This window comes from Perna viridis, chromosome 8 (genome assembly GCF_037379345.1).
Source record: "Perna viridis isolate PV_CMFRI_1.1 ecotype Kerala chromosome 8, ASM3737934v1, whole genome shotgun sequence".
Taxonomy (NCBI): Eukaryota; Metazoa; Mollusca; class Bivalvia; order Mytilida; family Mytilidae; genus Perna; species Perna viridis.
The window spans coordinates 24,462,395-24,482,387 of record NC_142452.1 but is presented as its reverse complement, the minus strand read 5'-3'; the positions used below and the strand labels follow the sequence as shown (position 1 = coordinate 24,482,387).

Below are 19,993 nucleotides of genomic sequence, written 5' to 3'. Positions count from 1 at the left end.
TATCCAATTTGGTGCAATGTCGCATTAAACTCGAAATGGGCAACATTAATAAGGTCTATCCAGAAATATCCCTCGTGGACGTTAAAGAAGAGCAATGTGTTATGTGTAAACCACAATAGTGCCATAGAAAACCCCGCATTTGTGACAAAGCTGAATGCCTTGATCATCCGTTTATATTTAAACACACAATGCAACTATACATTTGGCTGTTATGATACCGAAAGCTGTCATCTTTAAAATAAGAATATGTTATATCGTTGTTAAATATTTCTTTTAGGCACACGTCTTCAATTTTATTTACACGTTTTTTTCCACACACGAGGAAATTCGCATGTTATCAGAAGTTCACCATGGAACTCAGTAGTTCATATTCTTTAAGGATATTTACGATATCAGGTACAAGGTCGAAGAAATGTGTTGTCCATTTTTTGGCGATTTAGTAACAGTTTAAGTAGAAAAGTATTTTTTCTGTAAGTGGTGTGGGGCCATACTGCATATGCGTCCAAAAAGAAAAAAGATTTTTTCTCTTCAATAACACGCTGGACCGATTACAATCCACGGAATGATGTGCATATGTCAGTTCTGGTTAGTTTTGGTAGACACTGAATGTATTTACACACATACCAAATAGTCTGTTCTTATACTATCATCTCATGGCTAGTTAAATTGTTCCACAGTTCACAGCCATATAAATATTTACTGAAGCATAGTTGAAGCAGTAATGTGCTGCATGTAACTGGATCAAGTAAAGACGGATGAATATCTAGTTTAATGACTGATATGCAAACTGAACATATCGTCCAACATGCTAAAACATTTTTTTTCTCAATTGAGTAGAACTTATTATGTAGAATAATGCCGACATGTTTCGTACTGTCAACGTGAATGAGTGATTGATTAAGACTCAGTTCAGGTGTAACACTACTTTGTTTTGAGCAGAAATTTAGGACTAAACGTTTGCATTGCCAGAATTCGAATGTCCACTTCTCACTGTAATCGTAATACATATTTTTCATAATTTGGGTTTCAGCTTGCACCGGACTACCAAACTGTAGGTAAAAAATCACTGCTGTTTTGGCAGTTTGTGATAGTTCGTCAAATCATTTAGGTAGATGAGATAAAGCTTGACATGCACTACCATGTCTAACTCCTCTTTCGAGATGACATTTTCTGGATGTTATAACTAATACAACTATACAAGGAATCATACTTTTAATCTATTAGCATCTATAATTTGCCACCGATTCACAATTTATTGTGTTTGACGTTAAAACTGCCGTTATCAACAGTGCCAAACGCCTGATACTATTACAAAAGGTGACACTGACGTCGGAATGACGTTCTTTTTACTGCTGTACAGCCTTTTGATTATGGAGGACACATATAGGCTACTTAAATGTATCTGGTATGCTATTTGTTGTACATTAAGAAAATTATAAAGGTGTTCGTTCAATCTAAAGTCAACCAGTTTTTCAAGTTTGCATATACATAGTATAAGTGATATGCCACGGTATAATTCAATATTGTTCTTTGGTTTATTGCCACTCTCGTACAAAGGAATCATTGGTTTTATGCATTTTATGGAAGGTTGCACAAATATGTTAATACTGGAAACAGGCTAGTGTAGTACATATTTTTAAAAAGGGTGACAAACATAACGCTATAAACTACAGGCCTGTATCTTTAACAGCTATTTGTTATAAGATCCTTGAACATGTATTAACAAGTACATGTAACATCAGGAAACATCTAGACATAAATAATATTTTAAGTGATTGTCAACATGGCTTTAGAAGTAAACGCTCGTGCTAAACGCAACTAATTACTTGTGTTCAGGATATAGCCAAATCATTATCAGAAGGCAACCAAGTAGATGCAGTTCGTTTAGATTTCTCAAAGGCCTATGATAAAGTGCCGCATGAAAGATTAATAAACAAACTAAACCATTATGGAATTAGAAATAATAATCTTCATTGGATAAAAAAAAATATCAAACAGACAACAACAGGTCATCTTAAACGACATTCAATCTTCTAAATTATCTGTAGATTCAGGTGTCCCACAGGGTACCGTATTTGGCCCTACCCTATTTATATTATTTACTAACGATCTGCCACAGCATGCATCCAGTAAAGCTCGTCTTTTTGCTGACGACTGTTTATTTTACAGGATAACAAATAAAATAAGTTAATCTAATGAATTACAAAAGTATCTCACAAATCTTGAACTGTGGGAATCAGAATAGCACAGGAAATTTAATCCAGATAAATATTTCTAAAAAAGCTAAACTAAATTCATTTCAACATAAACTGCATAACCACATACTTGAGATTGTACCAGACAGCAAATATCTAGGTGTCACTTTAAGTAGTGATCTCGACTGATGTCCACATATTAAAAATATAACGGCGAAAGCCAATAAAACCTTAGGCTTTTTACGTAGAAATATGAAACACTGCACACATTAAAAGCCTTACGTACACATCACTTGTGCGTCCGATCGTACAGTACTCCTCGCCAGTTTGGGATCCATATAAACAAAACCAAATTATCCAACTTGAGCAGATTCAGAGAAATACCGTAAGGTATGTCTTCAATGACTACACAAATAAAACACCAGGTGCAGTGACTGGCATGATAAACACTCTCATTATGAGAGTCTTCAATCTCGCAGAACAAAAGCCAGGTTTGTTTTACTTTATAAGATAAATTGGGGGTTAGTGGAAGTTACAAATGATATGCTCATACAATCAGATAGGCGCACTAGAGGCCAACATAAATTTAGGCAAGTTTATACTAACAAAGATTTCTATAGGTATTCCTTCTACCCAAACACTATAACAGATTGGAATAATCTCCAAGAAACTATTTGTATGTCACCTTCCCTAGAGTCCTTCAAAAGTGGAATCTCACTTTAACATTTGAAGGACGTTATCTAGCTAAATAATAAAATAAAACAACCCTAACCACTATACATAATGTAAATATGTTCAACTTATTTGTTATGTATTTTAATATTAATGTAATGAATTGCGAACTTGTTTTTTAACGTTAAATTTTCGACCCCATTTTTATGTATATACCACGGCAAGTTCCGGGAGGTTCCACACTCCTAGCGGAGTCTACTTCCGTACCGGAAGATGATGATGACACGCTGTTACTTTTGGTAGACTGTTTATTAACCTTTTAGTTCATCGCTCCCTGAACATATTCTATCTTCACCCTCTTGTGCAATATTATGCACATTCCGTAGCCACTCATTGTTCCTGTCATTGACCTCTACTCCTTTGATTTGTGCAATGTGTTCAATATGTTTAATTAAGTCTTCACATACCTTGTCGGATTCTCTTATCACATTCTTTTTCGATTTTAGTGTAATGGCATTCGTCCTTTTACCTCTACGGCCATTTATAATTTACCATGTTATTTGTTGATCGACGTCTACAGACTTTTCATTGTCTTATTACCATTTCATCATTTGAACTTCTCAATTCGTTTCTGAACAAATTCTTCAAATATTTATATGCCACGCATGATTTATTTTTTGAGCATTATAACAATATTAGAACAACAATTAGAGAAGGAGCATTTTGCCGAACTACTGAATGGAAAGCAAATACCCGACACTCCTGACTTTTCACCTGCAGAAAAACTTGATACTGAAACAGATCGTATTACAAAAGACGCGATTATAAAGGCTTTGAGAATGATAAGAGATGGAAAATCCCCAGGACCAGATCACATTCCACCTGAGGTCTTGACGATTTACTTAGAATCACACATGATAATCTGAAAGATTTATTTGAAATCATATGAGAAAAAGAGGATACATCATCAAACTACCAAAGACTGGGCAATGTCAGAATTGGAGGGGAATTTAGTTACTTTCCATACCAAGTAAAATATTAGCCGGTGTAATATTGGAACGTATCAAATGAGCAAGTGATGAGCAAGTGATGAGCAAGCAGGGTTCCGGTGAGGCAGATCATGCACAGACCAAATGGGCACACTACGCAACATCAACGTACAACCAATAGAATAACAGAATAAATTACATTTGTTGATTTCAAGAAGGCATTTGATATGGTTAATAGACAGACTCTCAGTAAGAAACTGTGTTATTTTGGTATTCTTCACAAAAAAGTAAATACCATTCAAGGGCTATACGAGAACAACAAAGAATACGATGTGGATGCCATTTGCCCCACTAGGGGATTATAGGAATACAAATAATAATAGATATATGAGAAAGTATAAGTTAACAGACCACAAATTTAAAGCATCAGCTATTTTATTGTTGTTGTAAAGATTCAATCATGAATCTCAGTGTTGATCAGGCCTCATAATCGCTGCCTATTTACTATACATAACACTATGCTTTTCGTAGTAGTCCCTTTCAGCACTTCTTTGCAGAGAGAGGTTAGGTTAAGACCCAAAAATAGAAGAAATGGTTTCAAAAACCAACAACACCTCGGTGCAGAAAGCTGACTCTCCTATTTTTTTCCTTTGCTTGTCTAGACTGTTGTCTTTGACTTGAAAACTCGGATTCTTATCTAGTTTTTACAATTCATTCCTTAATTAAAACATGTAATGCTATATTAATTCCCGAAAGAACAAGTGGACAAACAAACAACCCGATATGTCAAGAAGATAGTGACATCATTTAGTCATACTCGATTATGCCGTAACAATAACATGCACTCTTCTCGAATGACTTTATTCTAGACAGCATGTGTTGAATGGAAAATATCAATATGATTCCAGAGCCATTTCGCGATACGACTTTTTATGAACATCTAGAACACTGCAATAAAATTAAAGATTCAGTTACCAAAATATTGCTCAAACATCAAGGTACAGCACTGTGCATTTTCAATATTCTAAAATAGAAAAAAAATGCTATTATATTTACATTAATTTTAGGGTTGTAATATGGATAAAATAAAATTCTGTTTGTTGTAGTTCAAGCTACTTTCAACTAAACCACCAATTCATGCTCGTCACAAGAAGATTGAAAATTGGTTTTTCAATTCAGTGTTATTCTTATACCTTAAAGTACTTTCTTTCTGAATGGACACAGAAAAACGGTTTTGCTTATCTGAAAGCGGAATTTCATATCCCTGGTTGATATTGTTTAAATCGGAAATATCATGTTGCCTTTCGTACTCCGTATCATCCAAAACATCTAAATATACTGCTTCAGGTTGGAAAGCAGGTTGCACCAATTCGGATCTGTTCGTGTTGTTCTGGTTTCTTTGTATATTGTCCGTGTTTTCAATCAATTCCCTCTCATCTATTGATTCATATTGCGAATATGTGTCGGTATTTTCTGTCGTGTCATTTATCGCTTTATTATCCGTTTCTTTGTTTTGACTGCTAGTTTCTTTCCCTGAAGAGTGTATCTCACAAACAAGTTTTTTGTAGGCAGAGATCGCAAGGATACTTATCAATAGAAGCAAAAACACTCCAACAGTAAGACTTCCAATAGTATATGCATTTACAAAACTTTCGGAACCTGAAAATATTATAAAAGCAAAATGCAGCTGCATGTTGGAGAGGGAAGAATAACATCAAAATTGAAAAGGTATGTCAAAATACAAAGTAGGCATACACAAATTCTTTCTTCAAAGTCTGTGTAATTTATATATTGTCTATGTGCTGTATACCATCTTGTATTTAGATTATTCAAAAGAAGAATAATACTCATTTTCGAAATCGCCTTGAATAAAATCAGACGTAGACTACCCATTACAAACCTTTAACTCCTGCTTCTTTATTAATTGGAACATCATTTCGTAATGTGGTATTTTTAGAGAACGATGTTTCTACGAAGAAAACAAAACAGACAATATTAAAGTGAAACAACTATATTTGAACCAAGAACCGTCAACATTTACATTTGGTAAAATTTCCATAGTTTTAGTTAATGGAACATTTTTGGACCAGACCATCATTGTAGAGTACATATACGTGTGAGATTTGTCTGCAGCTCGATTTATCTTCGCTAATCACAAGAAAGAGATACTCAAATACCATTTTACCCTTATCCGTCAATGTCTTTCTGTACACTCGTCATCTTTTTTTTTCGTAACAGTGTAATTTTATTAACTACTGCTCACAGCAACTTGATATTTTGACATGCTGTATTAATTGGTGTGCGAGGTTGTGAATTGTTTCATAACAGCCTTTCCTCTTTATCTACTAAAGTAGCGGTTTCTATAAAAATGAGACACTAGGTGATTCATGTATGTCAAAAAAAAAAACAAAACAAAACAAAACAACAACAAAAAAATCACTTTTATTTATTGTTCAGAGACAGTCACTCATCACATAATCACTCTTAGTTTTTCATGATCATTTGGTTGCAGCGCTTTGAGAAAAAAAAATTATATAGATTGTACATGAAACATGAAATTGTCACTGTGCATGAATTATCACTCCTGATTTTAGTTGATTTGGTTCGTTTTAGTGCGAGATGAATGCATGATTCTCTCAAAAATACAGATGAGAATACAAAACAAAACGATAATCTGTATATAAAAATAAAGTTAATGCAGTCTGAAAAGCATCGTTTGTTCTGTGGGTTTTTTACATCATGTATCTCTTTACCATTGGCAGTGTCTGAATTTTATATGGACTAATAATAATTAATATTTCAATTCAAGATTTATATAGGCATGCCTTGTCATCTGTAGTTTCGGTTTCCGGCTTGTATCTCATCAACTTCGCGTTTGATGTATATACTCTAGTTGTTGAGTATAGCTATTTCACTAGAGGCTCACAGATTTCTTGTTTCTAGCAAGTTTGTGCAAACTAAAATGATACTCTGGACAATATCCACTGGTATTCTTCAATATTGATCCAATGAGCCTCTTTATCAGAATATTATCCTTACCTTGATTATCAGGGTAGGTCATCTTTTCACGAAAATAAGAGCTATTCAGGGCAAGAGTCCCTTCAGTTGACAAAATATCTAAAATGTTCAACATTTATAATAACTTAAAGAAACAGAGATCATGCAGACTTTTGTATCTCTAATTCTCGAGTCATATCTTTATTCTTTATTCATTTATCAAAGTGTAAAACTGAAGATTCTATAGGTTTTTTGTGTGATTTTGTTTTAAATGTTTCAATTTTAATTTAATGTGTCTATCGAAAACACACTGATTAATTGAAAGTAAGCATTTTATGTACATGTAAATGTCTGTGAAAACATGTACAAAATAGATGTTACAAATATGTACTGTACATGATATACAAACTGCATAGTTTGAGATTAATTTCTTTAAAAAACTGTGCTTACTAAACACATTAAAATTGTACTAGATTGAAATTAATAACAAACATAATGCGAATTTTATCAAGAAATCACAATTTATCAAATACAATGTAATCCTAAAAACCAAAATATGAATTTAGGCAACTGCTTCCGCAATCAAACCTACTAATTCAACGGAGTACAAAAAATATGGAAATGGGCAGTTGGGTAAAATGTTTTTTTTCACCAAAAGGCCAATCGACGACTAATTATATTATCCAGACAGAAAAACGCGTAGCTGTCTCCTATTCTTTGACTGAATGACCAAATAAAATAACCCTTTCCTTTTTTGCCATTATCTATACACATTCTAAGGTCCATTGGCTTGGAGGGTCCACTGTGCATCACGCCTCATCAACTTCATATAGGTATTATAATGTAGCCAAACAACTCATCTCTCCTATACCTTTAAAGACTTTAAAATTTTAGCTTTTAAATTAGCCCAAATTGTAAATATTTGAACTAATATACCTCCATTTAGGTGAAGAATTGCCGCCCCTACCACTGAAATCACCTCAACATGAACCAAAATGCTAATTTTTAGCATATGATCACTGTAAACAAAAATTTGGGACACTTATATTTTAGATATAGATAAATCCAATATATCTGCTCATTCCAAGCGCTTAATGCAAAGTTAATTCACAGAATGTGGCAATATTGACTTTATCTTAAAGGCGGGGAATTTTCAGAATTTCAGACTTTCTTTTATTTCATGTGTAATAACTGTACCTTAAACAAGTTTTTGTGCATTTATTTAGTATCTTAAATTCTAATGAGTCAAAATAATGAACACTTGAACTACTTCAAGGTCATTTAAATGAAAGAATTGTTCGCCTTCCACGCTAAAATTTGCCTCAATTTGTCTATCATTTATAGCATGTCAAAACTGAACATTATGCTTTCTGGCATTTTTAATGAAAATATTTATGTATAAATTATAGCATATATCCTTAATGTCACTGCTTGAATATCCCATGAAACGACAAGATTAAAAAAGGGAAATTTCAGATTTACGGATTATCATTCCTTTTAAGAATGAATAGTAATTACAGTAACTGTTATATCATCATACGATATGTTTGCTATCATTGTTTAGATAGCCTTAAAGGTTTAAAAAAGCGGCTATTATGAATGATTGACTTAGTTATACCCCTATCCGGTGAACAATCCTAACCTACCACATAAGATCCACGGGTTTCAAGGAAATTATAACCATTTTTTTTTCATTTAGCCAATAGAGAAGCCGGTGTAAGCTTTATGAATTAATGAGGAACTTTTATCTCTAATCATAATGTTATAACAACCATAAGATAAGTCTTTTAATGGAAAGTATTTAATAATTGAACGACAATTATAAATTGGTATTTTTAAAAGTTCATAAACATTTTGTGTCTTATAACTAAAGTTTAATTTCCTAAATGCACTGCTACTGACGTTTAAAAAAAACCAACAAAGAAATCTTACCATTGTATGAGTTATTCACTTTATATTTGCTCTTAAAACAAAAAAAAAATTTTTCCATGAAAATTCACAATTAAACTGGGACAGTCGCAACATTTCTCTGTCTAAATGACGTATAGGTACATGTATGTCAATCATTCATCATATGTGTTTACTGTAATCTAAAAGACTATCAATACGAACGTTAGCACAAACAATTATGTTAAAGCGATGATAATGGAAAAAAAATCACTGACAAAATGGTTAAAATATGGAAAATCCTGAACATTTCCCTGTCTGTTATATTATTTTATGATCATTGTGACCAGAAAGTGGAGTTAGCACATGTCCAGGAAGAAATATTATATATATATATATATTCGTCATAAATGCACAGAGTATTATTACACTTTATGTATGGTATGAAAGATAAATTTCGTTTATATTGGGCGAAGTTTAGCGGATAGGGTGATAGGGGTACCATTCTTTCACCAAATGACGTTGAATTTGTTCAAACATTCATCAGTTTGTCTAATTAGAACGCTAGAATGCTATATTTTTTTAATGTCCAAGGACATAAATATAAATACGAGAGGCAATCATTAAAAAATATATGTGTTTTCAAAGATTCAGTGCGATTGTCAATGCTCCACAAGTTTAATATTTTACAAGAGTACCACTAAATCACTATACTAGAAAAGAATTAAATGCAAAACTGCCTCTTTCTTCGTAAACGCTGCAAAGTTTTATTTGTGATTTCGTCAGGTGGTAGTATGTGATACACCCTTTGTTGTGTCGGACTGCGTTTCGAATATTTCATCTTTGAACTTTGTCATTAATAATCTATAGTATTTGATCTTTTGCCTCCTTGATAAGTTTCTCTACCTGTTGAGGACGTAATCTTGTCAAGGAAGAAATATTATATACATATTTGTCATAAATGCATAACGAGTATTATTTACAGTTTGTGTATGGTATGAATGATAATTTTCGTATATATTGAGGCAAATGTTAGCGGAATAGGGGTATCATTTAAAAAAATATATATTTCAAAGATTCAGGACGATTATCTATGTTCCACAGGTTTAATGTTTTACAAGAGTAGCACTCAATCACGATACTAGAATAGAATGCAAAACTGCCCCTTTCTTCATAAACGCAGCCAAGTTTTATGTGTGGTTTCTTCCAGTGGTAGTATATGATTATGATGAACTTTGTTGTGTCTCACTGCATTTTAAACATTTCATCTTTGAACTTCGTCATTAATAACCTATAATATTTTGCCTCCTTGATTATTTTCTGTACCTGACAACGTAATCTTGTCTTTTTTTATCATCGAATTTCTACTTTGCGTTAGAAAGTCTTAAGATGGTTTCTCTTGGTTGCAGTGCAAACATATTTCATGTCCATGCAGCGGTTTTGTTGTGTTGTGTTGCCTTTGCTTCAATAACTGTGCTAATTAGTAACTGGTTCACAAAGCTAAATCAATTAGATAAGTCTACGAACGCAGCAATATGCTTGTGAATCGATATAGTATGTCATCTATTATAGTTAGATTTGTCGTAGTTTTCCTCCCATACATCGGAACCGGAAATGAGCAACTCGATGTTCTGTTTAATACTAACAAAGTTTACCCTGCCCTAACCTTTTTGGTTGAGACCGATTTATTTGCACATGTAGGGTACATGAATAAATCTACCTGTGCATCTGGTCCACATTCCCAATTAGTTGTTTTTTTGTTCTTGTTGTTGAGCCCCAATGCTCATGCACCTGAGCCGTTTCTGTGTTATTTTTTTTCTGCACATGTTCTTTGTTTTCTTGACCTTTCTCCCCGACTTCGAATTTCTACTTTCGCTTTACCCTTTCTTGACCTTACTTTCGGTATAATAGGCAGGTTCTATCATAATCTTCTATAAACTTACCAATTATTTGAACTTTAATAGAATCAAGTGTAAACACAGGGGAAGTAGTTGAGAACTTCATAGAGCAGGTAACATTCAATGATTCCTTCATGGTATTGGCATCAATTGTTACGGAATACACCAATCCATCGCCAGAGCACAAACAGGTTTCCATCATACATACACCGTTAATTCTTGTTGAAAAACACCGACCTTCGTATCTCCTTAATGTGTCTTCCGTCTTTCCGTCGACAATAAACTCCACAGTTTCATCTGCTGGTATGACATCAGTAGTACAATTAACCATGAAAGTGTTACGTCTCTGAGCAATGTCCGGACCACTGATGTTAATCTTAAGTGAATAAGTGCTTGCTACAAAAGTATTGGCATGTTTAAGTATTTAAAATGTATTTCACTTAGTTTAAACATATTTATTAACTAATTTGCACATTTTAACATCAAACCAAAACAATAGAATGAATCGAACAATTGCAGGATTCAGAAACAAGACTTAAAGTCTTATATCAATCCGTCTCCCGAAATCAAGAATAATAATTATAGCATATAGCATTGCTCAAGGAAGTAGTAGTTAGGTGCTTATAACGTGCATTTGGTGAGTTTGGTGCAAAGAGAAGAGGTTGATACTTAATACCCTATGTATTTACTCTGGACGTAAGGAATTCTTAAAATTATTCAAACTAGTAATTGTGTAATTTAGGTTGTTGATTTGAAGCGTCTGCTCTGCAGCAAAAAGTTTTGAACCTTGGTAAACATTTCAACATTATACTCATCAGACATCTCATCTGATCCAAATAGGAGAAGATTTGTAGTCAGTTGATCAGGAAGTTGAAATGCTGAAATATGTTGTCTTCTAAGTGATTGATTTAATGGACGAAAGAGTAAGAAGTGGTTCGCTGATTCTATTTCGCCGGCATAATGGGGATGGAATAATGTCTTAGACGAATAGATCTTTATTTAGCTTGCTACACTGAAGACGACGTCTGGCATGTAGGATTTGACCTTTGCGTGATCCGCAAAAGTAATAAATTGGTTTTTTTACTTGAAATACTTGGAAAGATTGAATAAGAAAAAATATGATCACAAGTGCCGGAGACAGACTAGATTTAACGAAATTGTTGACCTTGTTTCAAATTTTGTGAACGGCGAATTAATATTCATATTTTGACGGTTTGGCAAGAGAAAGTCCAAGAGTGAAATTACCGAATTTATATAATTTTATTTATCAAAATTTTTACACAGGGAACACTCGATTTATCACTGCTATCTAAATACTAATTTTGAAGAGGAAATCCTGGATATTAGACCAGTTTTGACAGTGTATTTGACCAAACTTGAGCGTTTATGTTGGTGGTGCTCGAGGCTTTTAATTATTAACATCATCAGCATTAGCCACGTTAACTTTTCTAAAATCGGGGCTTCATTTTATTCGATTTATATTTGTTGTTGTTGATAGGTTTGTAAATGTAGTACGTTGACACCGATGTATATTTATTTTTTTAACCTGCCTGGATATGCCTGTATATTTACAATAATTGGTCAACGAAATAGACAGTTAAGTCCATCCATCATCACTATTGTTATATATAAGTGTAATCAAGAGAACCAAGATTCTAGCGGGAATCAAAAGAACGCTATCCAGGGACTAAAACCAGCCAGCAAAAACAGATACACATCACAAAGAACATAACATAACCAAAATAATACGTACAAAGAAACAAAAGCAACTCGGACCCACTAAAAACTGAAAGCATGGCTCAGGTGCACCGGTAGGGTAAGCGTCCTCTGCTTTTCAAGAAACATCAACCGAGTTGCTCATAAAAAGTCAAGTCCGGAGTAAACGAAAGAAGAAAAGAAAACTACGACACGTTGAACAAATCAGTTCTCGTGGTGCAGATGGATATACCGTAACGATCCACGAGTAATTGCATAAAAAATCCCGAAAATACATGCATTTTGTAAATTAAAAAACGTACAATTAATTTACCGCAAGTTCAATCTCCCAAAAAAATCAGTTTGATTTTTAATTATAATGAATTTCTAATGAACCGAAGTCGACCACATTTTCTTTTCAAGTTCAAAATACTTGTAATAAACACTGCAAACATAACTCCCGTTTCATACTTCAGCACAATGTATTTTAAGCTAATATGTAATACATGAAAAAGGAGATATTCGGGTGGTTAAGCCGCAGAAAGTTTTGATTTCCTATTTAGGATTTCTCATGAGCGCCAATTACGGGGATTCTGTTTGTAGTATATGTACACGCATGCAGTGTTATGCAATCTTCGAAAAACTTTACCGATAACCTCGGTCACGATGTATTTTACTGGCGGCTGCGTAGATGTGTCTCTTACACAGACCCCACGTGGGTTTGTTACAGTTTTTTTTTACTCCGTCCGTCGAGGCAATCGTTATATTTACCTGTATATAACAGAAGTACACCAAAACTAAAGATTAAACCAATCATCTCACATCTTTTGTTGTAGCCAGGTAACCATTATCCAAATAAAACTGTTCATGGTTAAAATCTAGTCAATTGTAATGCAAATATATCGACAATATTATATTTACAAGCATTCCTAAAGTTCTGGCAAATGTCGTAAAGCATAATAAAGTTTGTGGAAAAGCTCAGAACTGTGCTGTAAAGGAAAATGTTTTCATTGGATTCTGAACGGCTGTATGGATTCATTTGAGACAAACATGTAGATAAGAATATTTGACAATCCAAATCTTTTAGAACGACATTTTTTATCAACCACTTTCATTACGTATGTATTGACAACAGGTAAGTCAGTGTATGTTAAAAAAAAAGAGGCGAATACTTACTGGGGTTATGGTCGTGTTTGCGTTTGTGTTTGTGTGTTTTTTGTTGGTTTTCTGGGTTGCTTATTGATTTCTTCTTGTATTTGTCTTTAATTGTGCATATCGATCAATAAGACCGTAATCCCCATTTATACAAGTAACACGGAATACTTCTAAAATGCCGCCAGATTCTTTCTAAAGCAATAGTGGTATGTATATTGTGCATGACTGTATTAAAATTTAGAAAACCATTATTATTTTACATTTCCTTCCGTGTATATTGGCAAAATCAAAACCGCAGGAAATGGTCGCTTTCATACATGTAAAGGATATGACAATAAATGCCTTGTTGAGCGTATTCTTCCAAATAGAATATCACTGACCTAATTATGCTTTAGAATATTTGAACTATATCCCGATCCCTAATTGTGGGTTTTCTTAGTTTAGCTTAGGAATACCGGGAGACCGTACATATATATTTTATTTTTTGTTGAATTCATTACCTTTCATACCGTATTTTTTCTTGACGAAACGGTTTTCAATTTATTATAACTTTTTTGTTAGCGACTTCTTGCACTTGTAATTTCAGTTCTTTATATTCGCATATGATTTGCATAATTATATATTTATACTCCACGTAATGCTGCAGGTCTATGTCGTGTTTATCGCCATAGCGTCATACATGCAGTTCTAGATCCATACGTTACAAAAATGTACCTCTTAAATATCTATTTTTTTTAAATTACATACACATGTCTATGTTTTTTTTGCTTGTGTGACAATGGGAAGTTTACATTAAAAGCTGAAATAATCGGTTAGCATTGAATTGGCGACTTTGAAGACTTCAGTCTTTGATTTTCTTTATTTTAGCGGATTTTATTACACATGATGGCGAAAATAAAATTTATTACTGATATGATTTCTTCTTAAAGTAAAAAAGCACAACGGACCTCTTGTTCCTTAAAAGAGAGTTAGCAGATCGTATTTACTTCGCACATATAGACCAGCAGGTCCGTACCAAAAAGTAAGAGATCTATAAATCATATAAGAGAGCACGAACAACTGACATCACTTAACAAAATAGAAATGATTTTTTTTTTTCATAATAACATGTAACATGACAAAGTGATTTATCCGTTCCATACATTAGATCTGCACCCTCGGACTTCGTCTTCGTTTAATATCCTTATTTCAGACCGGCAAATATAATGCATTGATAAGACTTCCATTGAATATCTTTGATGGTGGCGATGTCGGGATATTTTGATTTTATGTTAGTAGTGTCAGCATCAGCTTAGGTTATTCGGGCTACAAATTACTTCCTTTTGACGTACTTGTACATAAAGTAATGCCCCGTGCAGGTCCGGGTGTTAAAAGAATAGGCCTGCAGCAGCGCTAAGCTTGTCGTAAAAGGCGACTAAATAGTGCTCAGAACCCTAGCCTGGGGCTAGGGCGCTCTGTCCACAGAGCAACTGGGATGTGTGCCGCAGGTGGTGGAATGGGGTACCCCTGGTGTGTTACATGCTGGGGTTGTCAGGCAATAATACGGAAAACCTGACCGCAAACCATAGTGGTGCACCGTGTTGGGAAAGATGCCACGTTCCTCGCACGTTAAAGAACCCTACTGTGGTATTCTCCCGGAGTAGGAACCATAGGGCTCCGCCACAGGAGGCTAAATTGCCCGACCATACCCACCTCTCCCTATTTCCAGTGGTAATCAAAATTTGTCGACCCCATTGTCCTTGTGTCCCATCCCTTTTTCTTTTCATCATCATTTCATGTTCATTTTATCATCAATTTCATGTTCATCGTCTGAATATAGCTGAAATATTGCTGCTCGGACGTTAAACCCCAACAAACAAACAAACAAACAAATATAGAGTAATACACAGTCTCACAACAACCAATTATAATATCACTAGTTCTAACCATCAAAGAAGCAGATAAGATGACCAAATCATAGAGAATAGTTTAGTTCATCAGTTTTTTTTTGTTTTTGTTTTGTTTTTGTTTTGTTTTTTTTTTTGTTCAACGTGTTACTTCATGAATCACCTTGCTAATTTAAACACATAACTTGTCTTCAGATGACCTATCAAAGAACACACTCTTGATATTAAATTATTCCCTATCAATATATACTGGAACAATCAAAAGGGTGCTAAGGAAAATGCAGGACAGCAGGAAAGAAATCCAAACATTGGAAGTATTAGAAGAGGAAATAAGAGTTTAATGTTAATCTTTAAATTTTTCTACATAATCAAAGCATTATACGCGTCTAGAACATCAGGGAAAATGTGTTCCTCTGATATTTTCGTCGATAATTCTGATTTCTTGAAGAAATTCTTCACATACCGGTTACAGTTTGCAAACACGATTGTAATACCATCGTTTTCCATATCACAGATAACCTGGATCAAGATACGTAATCCGTTGATATCGATATAATTTATTGATGAGCAGTCTACGATGATATAGTCCTTGTTATGCAGTGTTTTGTCATGGAGTCCGTCCCATGGTAAACGAGTGAAAGACAGGACGCTTTCTCTATTTATGTGATCCAAATTTCTATCTTCGTCTTTGCTCGCCACAACATACATTTCTTTGCGAATACTAGTTTGCATATGATTTTGTAGCTTGTCATCGGTTAACTGGTGTAATTTCCGGCGGAATCTTTCAGCAGTTGCAAAATACAGCGACGACTCAAACTTGAATATTTTAATCCTTGGATGAATCAGTAAATCATGATACACATTAGTATTCAAGAATCTATCCTCATTCAGAAGCTTCGCCATGAGGTATGCTTTTGGGTGTTGACTCTGCAGAACAACAGTAAACAGACATAAAACGGAACCGACGTAAAGCGCATAGGGGAAGTCGATCAACACGCCACTGAGAATGGTACCTGCAGCGATAAAGAAGTCGTACCGGTTGAGTCTCCACATTTCTGGGAGCTCTTTAAGCTGGGTTACTAGGTTTTTCACAGCAATTATCACCATTGCTGCAAGAACTGGTTTGGGAAGGGTTCTAAACAGGGGTCCAATTAACAACAAAATAAAGAGTATGAAAGCTGTCGATACCAATGCATGTAACGTTGACTTAGGACCCATGATGCATAGTGTTATTGTTCTTGCTGGACCAGCACAGGACGGGAAGCAAAGAAAGAATGAGCTGACAAAGTTTGATAGTCCATAAGCCACCAGTTCTTGATTGTCATCTACTCTGTAGTTGTGTGCAGCCTCACACAGTCGCGACATTGATACTGACAACATGAAGATCATAATAGCAACGACAAACGAGTCTAAAACAAGACTGAAGGAGAGATACGGAATCTTTGGCGATGGGAGCCCTGCTGGTATGTCTCCGATAACTTCCATACCATAGTTTTCGGATAATTTAGAGAAAAGTGATATGATATTTGCAGTTATGATAACAATGAAATCGATAGGTATTGGTGTTCTTAATTTGTTCTTATACTTTATGTTGATGAAATCTTTGAAAAACAGTAGTACGGATATGGTTATCAATGATGCAACGAGAGAGCTTGTGTGAACATCTTGAATATTTTCAAAAATTTCCTTGTAGGCAAAAATTTGGTTTCCTGGACCTGTATGCCTGCTCACATTTAGCCCAAGGGCACCGGGTAGCATGCTAGTAACAATGTGTACCCCTCCAGCAGTTGTAAACCCGCAGACGAACGACGAAGATACATAAGATACTACAAATCCGAGTCGAAATAGTCCCATCAGTAGTAAAATTAAACCTATGATGCATGTAGCACCGGATGCGATCGATGACTTTAGCTCAATGTCATCCTCTGGATTCGTCGCTCCAGGGTCTGCTGCCTCCTGTAGGTGCGAATGAACTAGTTCTGAAGTGAACAAACTGATTATTCCATTCGTTCCGAATGATACATGACGGGAAGTTCCAAATAGCATGTAAACCAGCACATTTGAGAAGGACGAATAAAGCCCATACTCGGGTTTTAAAGACGCGAGCACTCCGAATGCTATTCCAAGCGGAAAACTCAAACAGCCGATGGTAATTCCAGAAACTAAATCATTCAGTATATAGCTTATCTTGTACGATTTTATGACCAAAAAAATTGGAAAAAATTTTGCAATATATTCAAGAATTTTTTCCTTTCGACAGCATACAGATCGTCGAACTCTTGACTTGATTGATAGTTTCTCTTTGTCTTTTTTGAAGTGGTTGTCCAGCTCATTCTGTGTGTAAACCTGTCTCCGTGAAACATGCTCATGGTTGTGTGGTGAGCTCCCTATATAAAATAACTTTACATCTCTTGCACTGGCAAACTAAAAAAAAGTATGAAAATATCTATGAATATTTCATGAAATATATAGATTCAACTTCTCCAGACACAATTGCGAAGAATTTAAATCTAGATACATTCACATGTACTTGGAAATTATGTTAGTTTTGATAAAACAATATTGTAAATACGCGAAAGAGGATGGTTTGTAATGTATTTTATTTGAGGTATTGCAATGACTAAGCATAGAAACAAAAAATATTTTCATGATTGTCGATGAAAAAGCGGTAGTAGTCGGAACCATTCATACATGTACCTCAAGTACTTTTTCGTGTATATAATAATTACACAAAACAACAACAAGAAATCAAAGCAAAACACAATAACTACTAGAATTAAAAATAACAAAAACAAATACAATCCTTCAACTTGCTACGTTGACGCGCCGCAGGTTAACACATTTTGCAATCATCAAATCAATAATTGATGCCTCCAAATTTGCAAGTACATATGTATATTATAGACATTTCATCACTGTCAAAGTATCAATTAGTTTCCATTCTTTCACAGTTTTAAATATAAAAGCGACTTACACTGTCTTGACTTTCTGTCTTGTCTTCAATATTAGCTAAGTCTTGTAAATTATCCATCATCAAAGTTCTAGAACTACCAAAAAATAAAGGGGGAAAATCACTGTTAAAAACTGTTTTGCAGTACGAAAATAAAAATTGGTATTAATTTGCAATTGTTGTGATATGTTTCATACTAATCTTAATGAATGAGTACTGGTAGAAAAGGTGGGGACCAAACCCGGCAAACGATTTTTTTCTCAAGGAAAATGTGAAAGAAAAACTTAATTCACTTGATGTGCAAATAATAAATCATTGAATTGTCTTGCTGAGTATTTCGACAATGTTTTAATGTTTTTTTATGAAAACTTAAACGGATGAAGGGACAGGGTAATTATAACATATTTCCTCGGACATTATCTATTTAAAGACAAATGAAGAACTGTTATTTCTACTTCTAAAAGATGACATCTGTATTTAGTCTTAGATTACGACTACTAGTATTTATATAAAATTTGTTGGCGAGTGCAAATAATTTTCTATAATGAGTATTTGGCTGTTAAAATGGCGGGAAAATGAAATATTTGCACGTTGACTAGTGGGTGTCAGCATGAAATAAAACATCGTTTTGGGAAATTGCTAATAAGTAAAACGATCCCAGTTGTATTAAAGTTTAAATTTTACCTTCTTCTGGTCTAACAACTTTTCTTTGAGTTGAAAGGATTTCAAATCACATCGGACGACATATTGATTCAGTTTGACGTCATGGAAAGCGCGTACCGCTATCAGCTTTTTTAGCGCCATTTCCGTTCACAAGATTTCAAGATTTATTCAATTTAACTTAGACAAACTATATACGTATCATGAACATATTAGATACAATAATAACATATTGGAATCATAAAAGAAAAAAATGAACAGTTGTTATCGTTGTGCAATCACTATACGCGTTATTTACTGTCTGTCTGTTTTCTTTTTCTAATTGGCTAGGTTCTTCGAAGTACAAATGGAGGATGCAAGCAGAGAGGGGTTCTGGGAACTATAATTCGTCATTTTGCTGGAATTATGATAATTTCGTGCAAAGATTTGAACAAATGAGCAAATAATAGCCCGAACCCCCATTATTGTCCCTGGAAGCACAATTCAAAGAATATAAAGAATATTGGAAATATACGCACAGTTTCAAAGGAACACCGGTCACTACTGTAAGAATACTACAGGTGTCCGTGAAGTATATATAATACTAGATTCTCCTTCAGTATCGAGGAGAGTTAAATTATAGATTTCAACCGTTGAGCTTCAGCTTTAACTATCGAGATAGGAGAAATCTTGTAATTCCCGACAGCATTGGAGGAGAATCTGTTTCTCCCATGAAATCTGTAGAAAACTCGAAAATGTAAAATTGCGGGAAATCTCTCGCAGAAATTTAATCACCGCCCGGTGTGTAAACAGTCACGTGCATTTGTAATCATCGGAAAATCTTAATTCTATTCTTACTAACTACAAATATAATAATGAATCAATATTACATAAGTATGGTAAAATGTTAGCTGGTATAAAAAATCATGAATTTATTTTGACAATATGGGAATTTACTGATTACGAAGTGGATATTCTCATGTTGGTGATCAATTTTAGTTCAAGTACCGAATCACACACAATCATTTAG

At 34.3% G+C, this 19,993-nt stretch overlaps 2 protein-coding genes across 2 annotated transcripts; both read right to left on the bottom strand.

Annotated features, from left to right (window-relative positions):
* Positions 1-3,951: 3,951 nt before the first annotated feature.
* LOC148609931 (uncharacterized) lies at positions 3,952-13,233 on the bottom strand. Its single transcript, XM_088541525.1, has 5 exons — positions 13,105-13,233; positions 10,684-11,034; positions 6,896-6,973; positions 5,757-5,825; positions 3,952-5,515 (listed from the first exon to the last, which is right to left on the bottom strand). The coding sequence occupies exons 1-5, from the start codon at positions 13,148-13,150 to the stop codon at positions 5,001-5,003; spliced, it is 1,059 nt and encodes a 352-aa protein (XP_088397651.1). The 5' UTR covers positions 13,151-13,233; the 3' UTR covers positions 3,952-5,000.
* A 2,456-nt stretch (positions 13,234-15,689) lies between these two features.
* LOC148609930 (sulfate transporter-like) lies at positions 15,690-19,100 on the bottom strand. The gene is made up of 3 exons (XM_088542033.1): positions 19,009-19,100; positions 18,349-18,421; positions 15,690-17,798 (listed from the first exon to the last, which is right to left on the bottom strand). The coding sequence occupies exons 2-3, from the start codon at positions 18,406-18,408 to the stop codon at positions 15,735-15,737; spliced, it is 2,124 nt and encodes a 707-aa protein (XP_088398159.1). The 5' UTR covers positions 18,409-18,421; positions 19,009-19,100; the 3' UTR covers positions 15,690-15,734.
* Between the last annotated feature and the right edge of the window lie 893 nt (positions 19,101-19,993).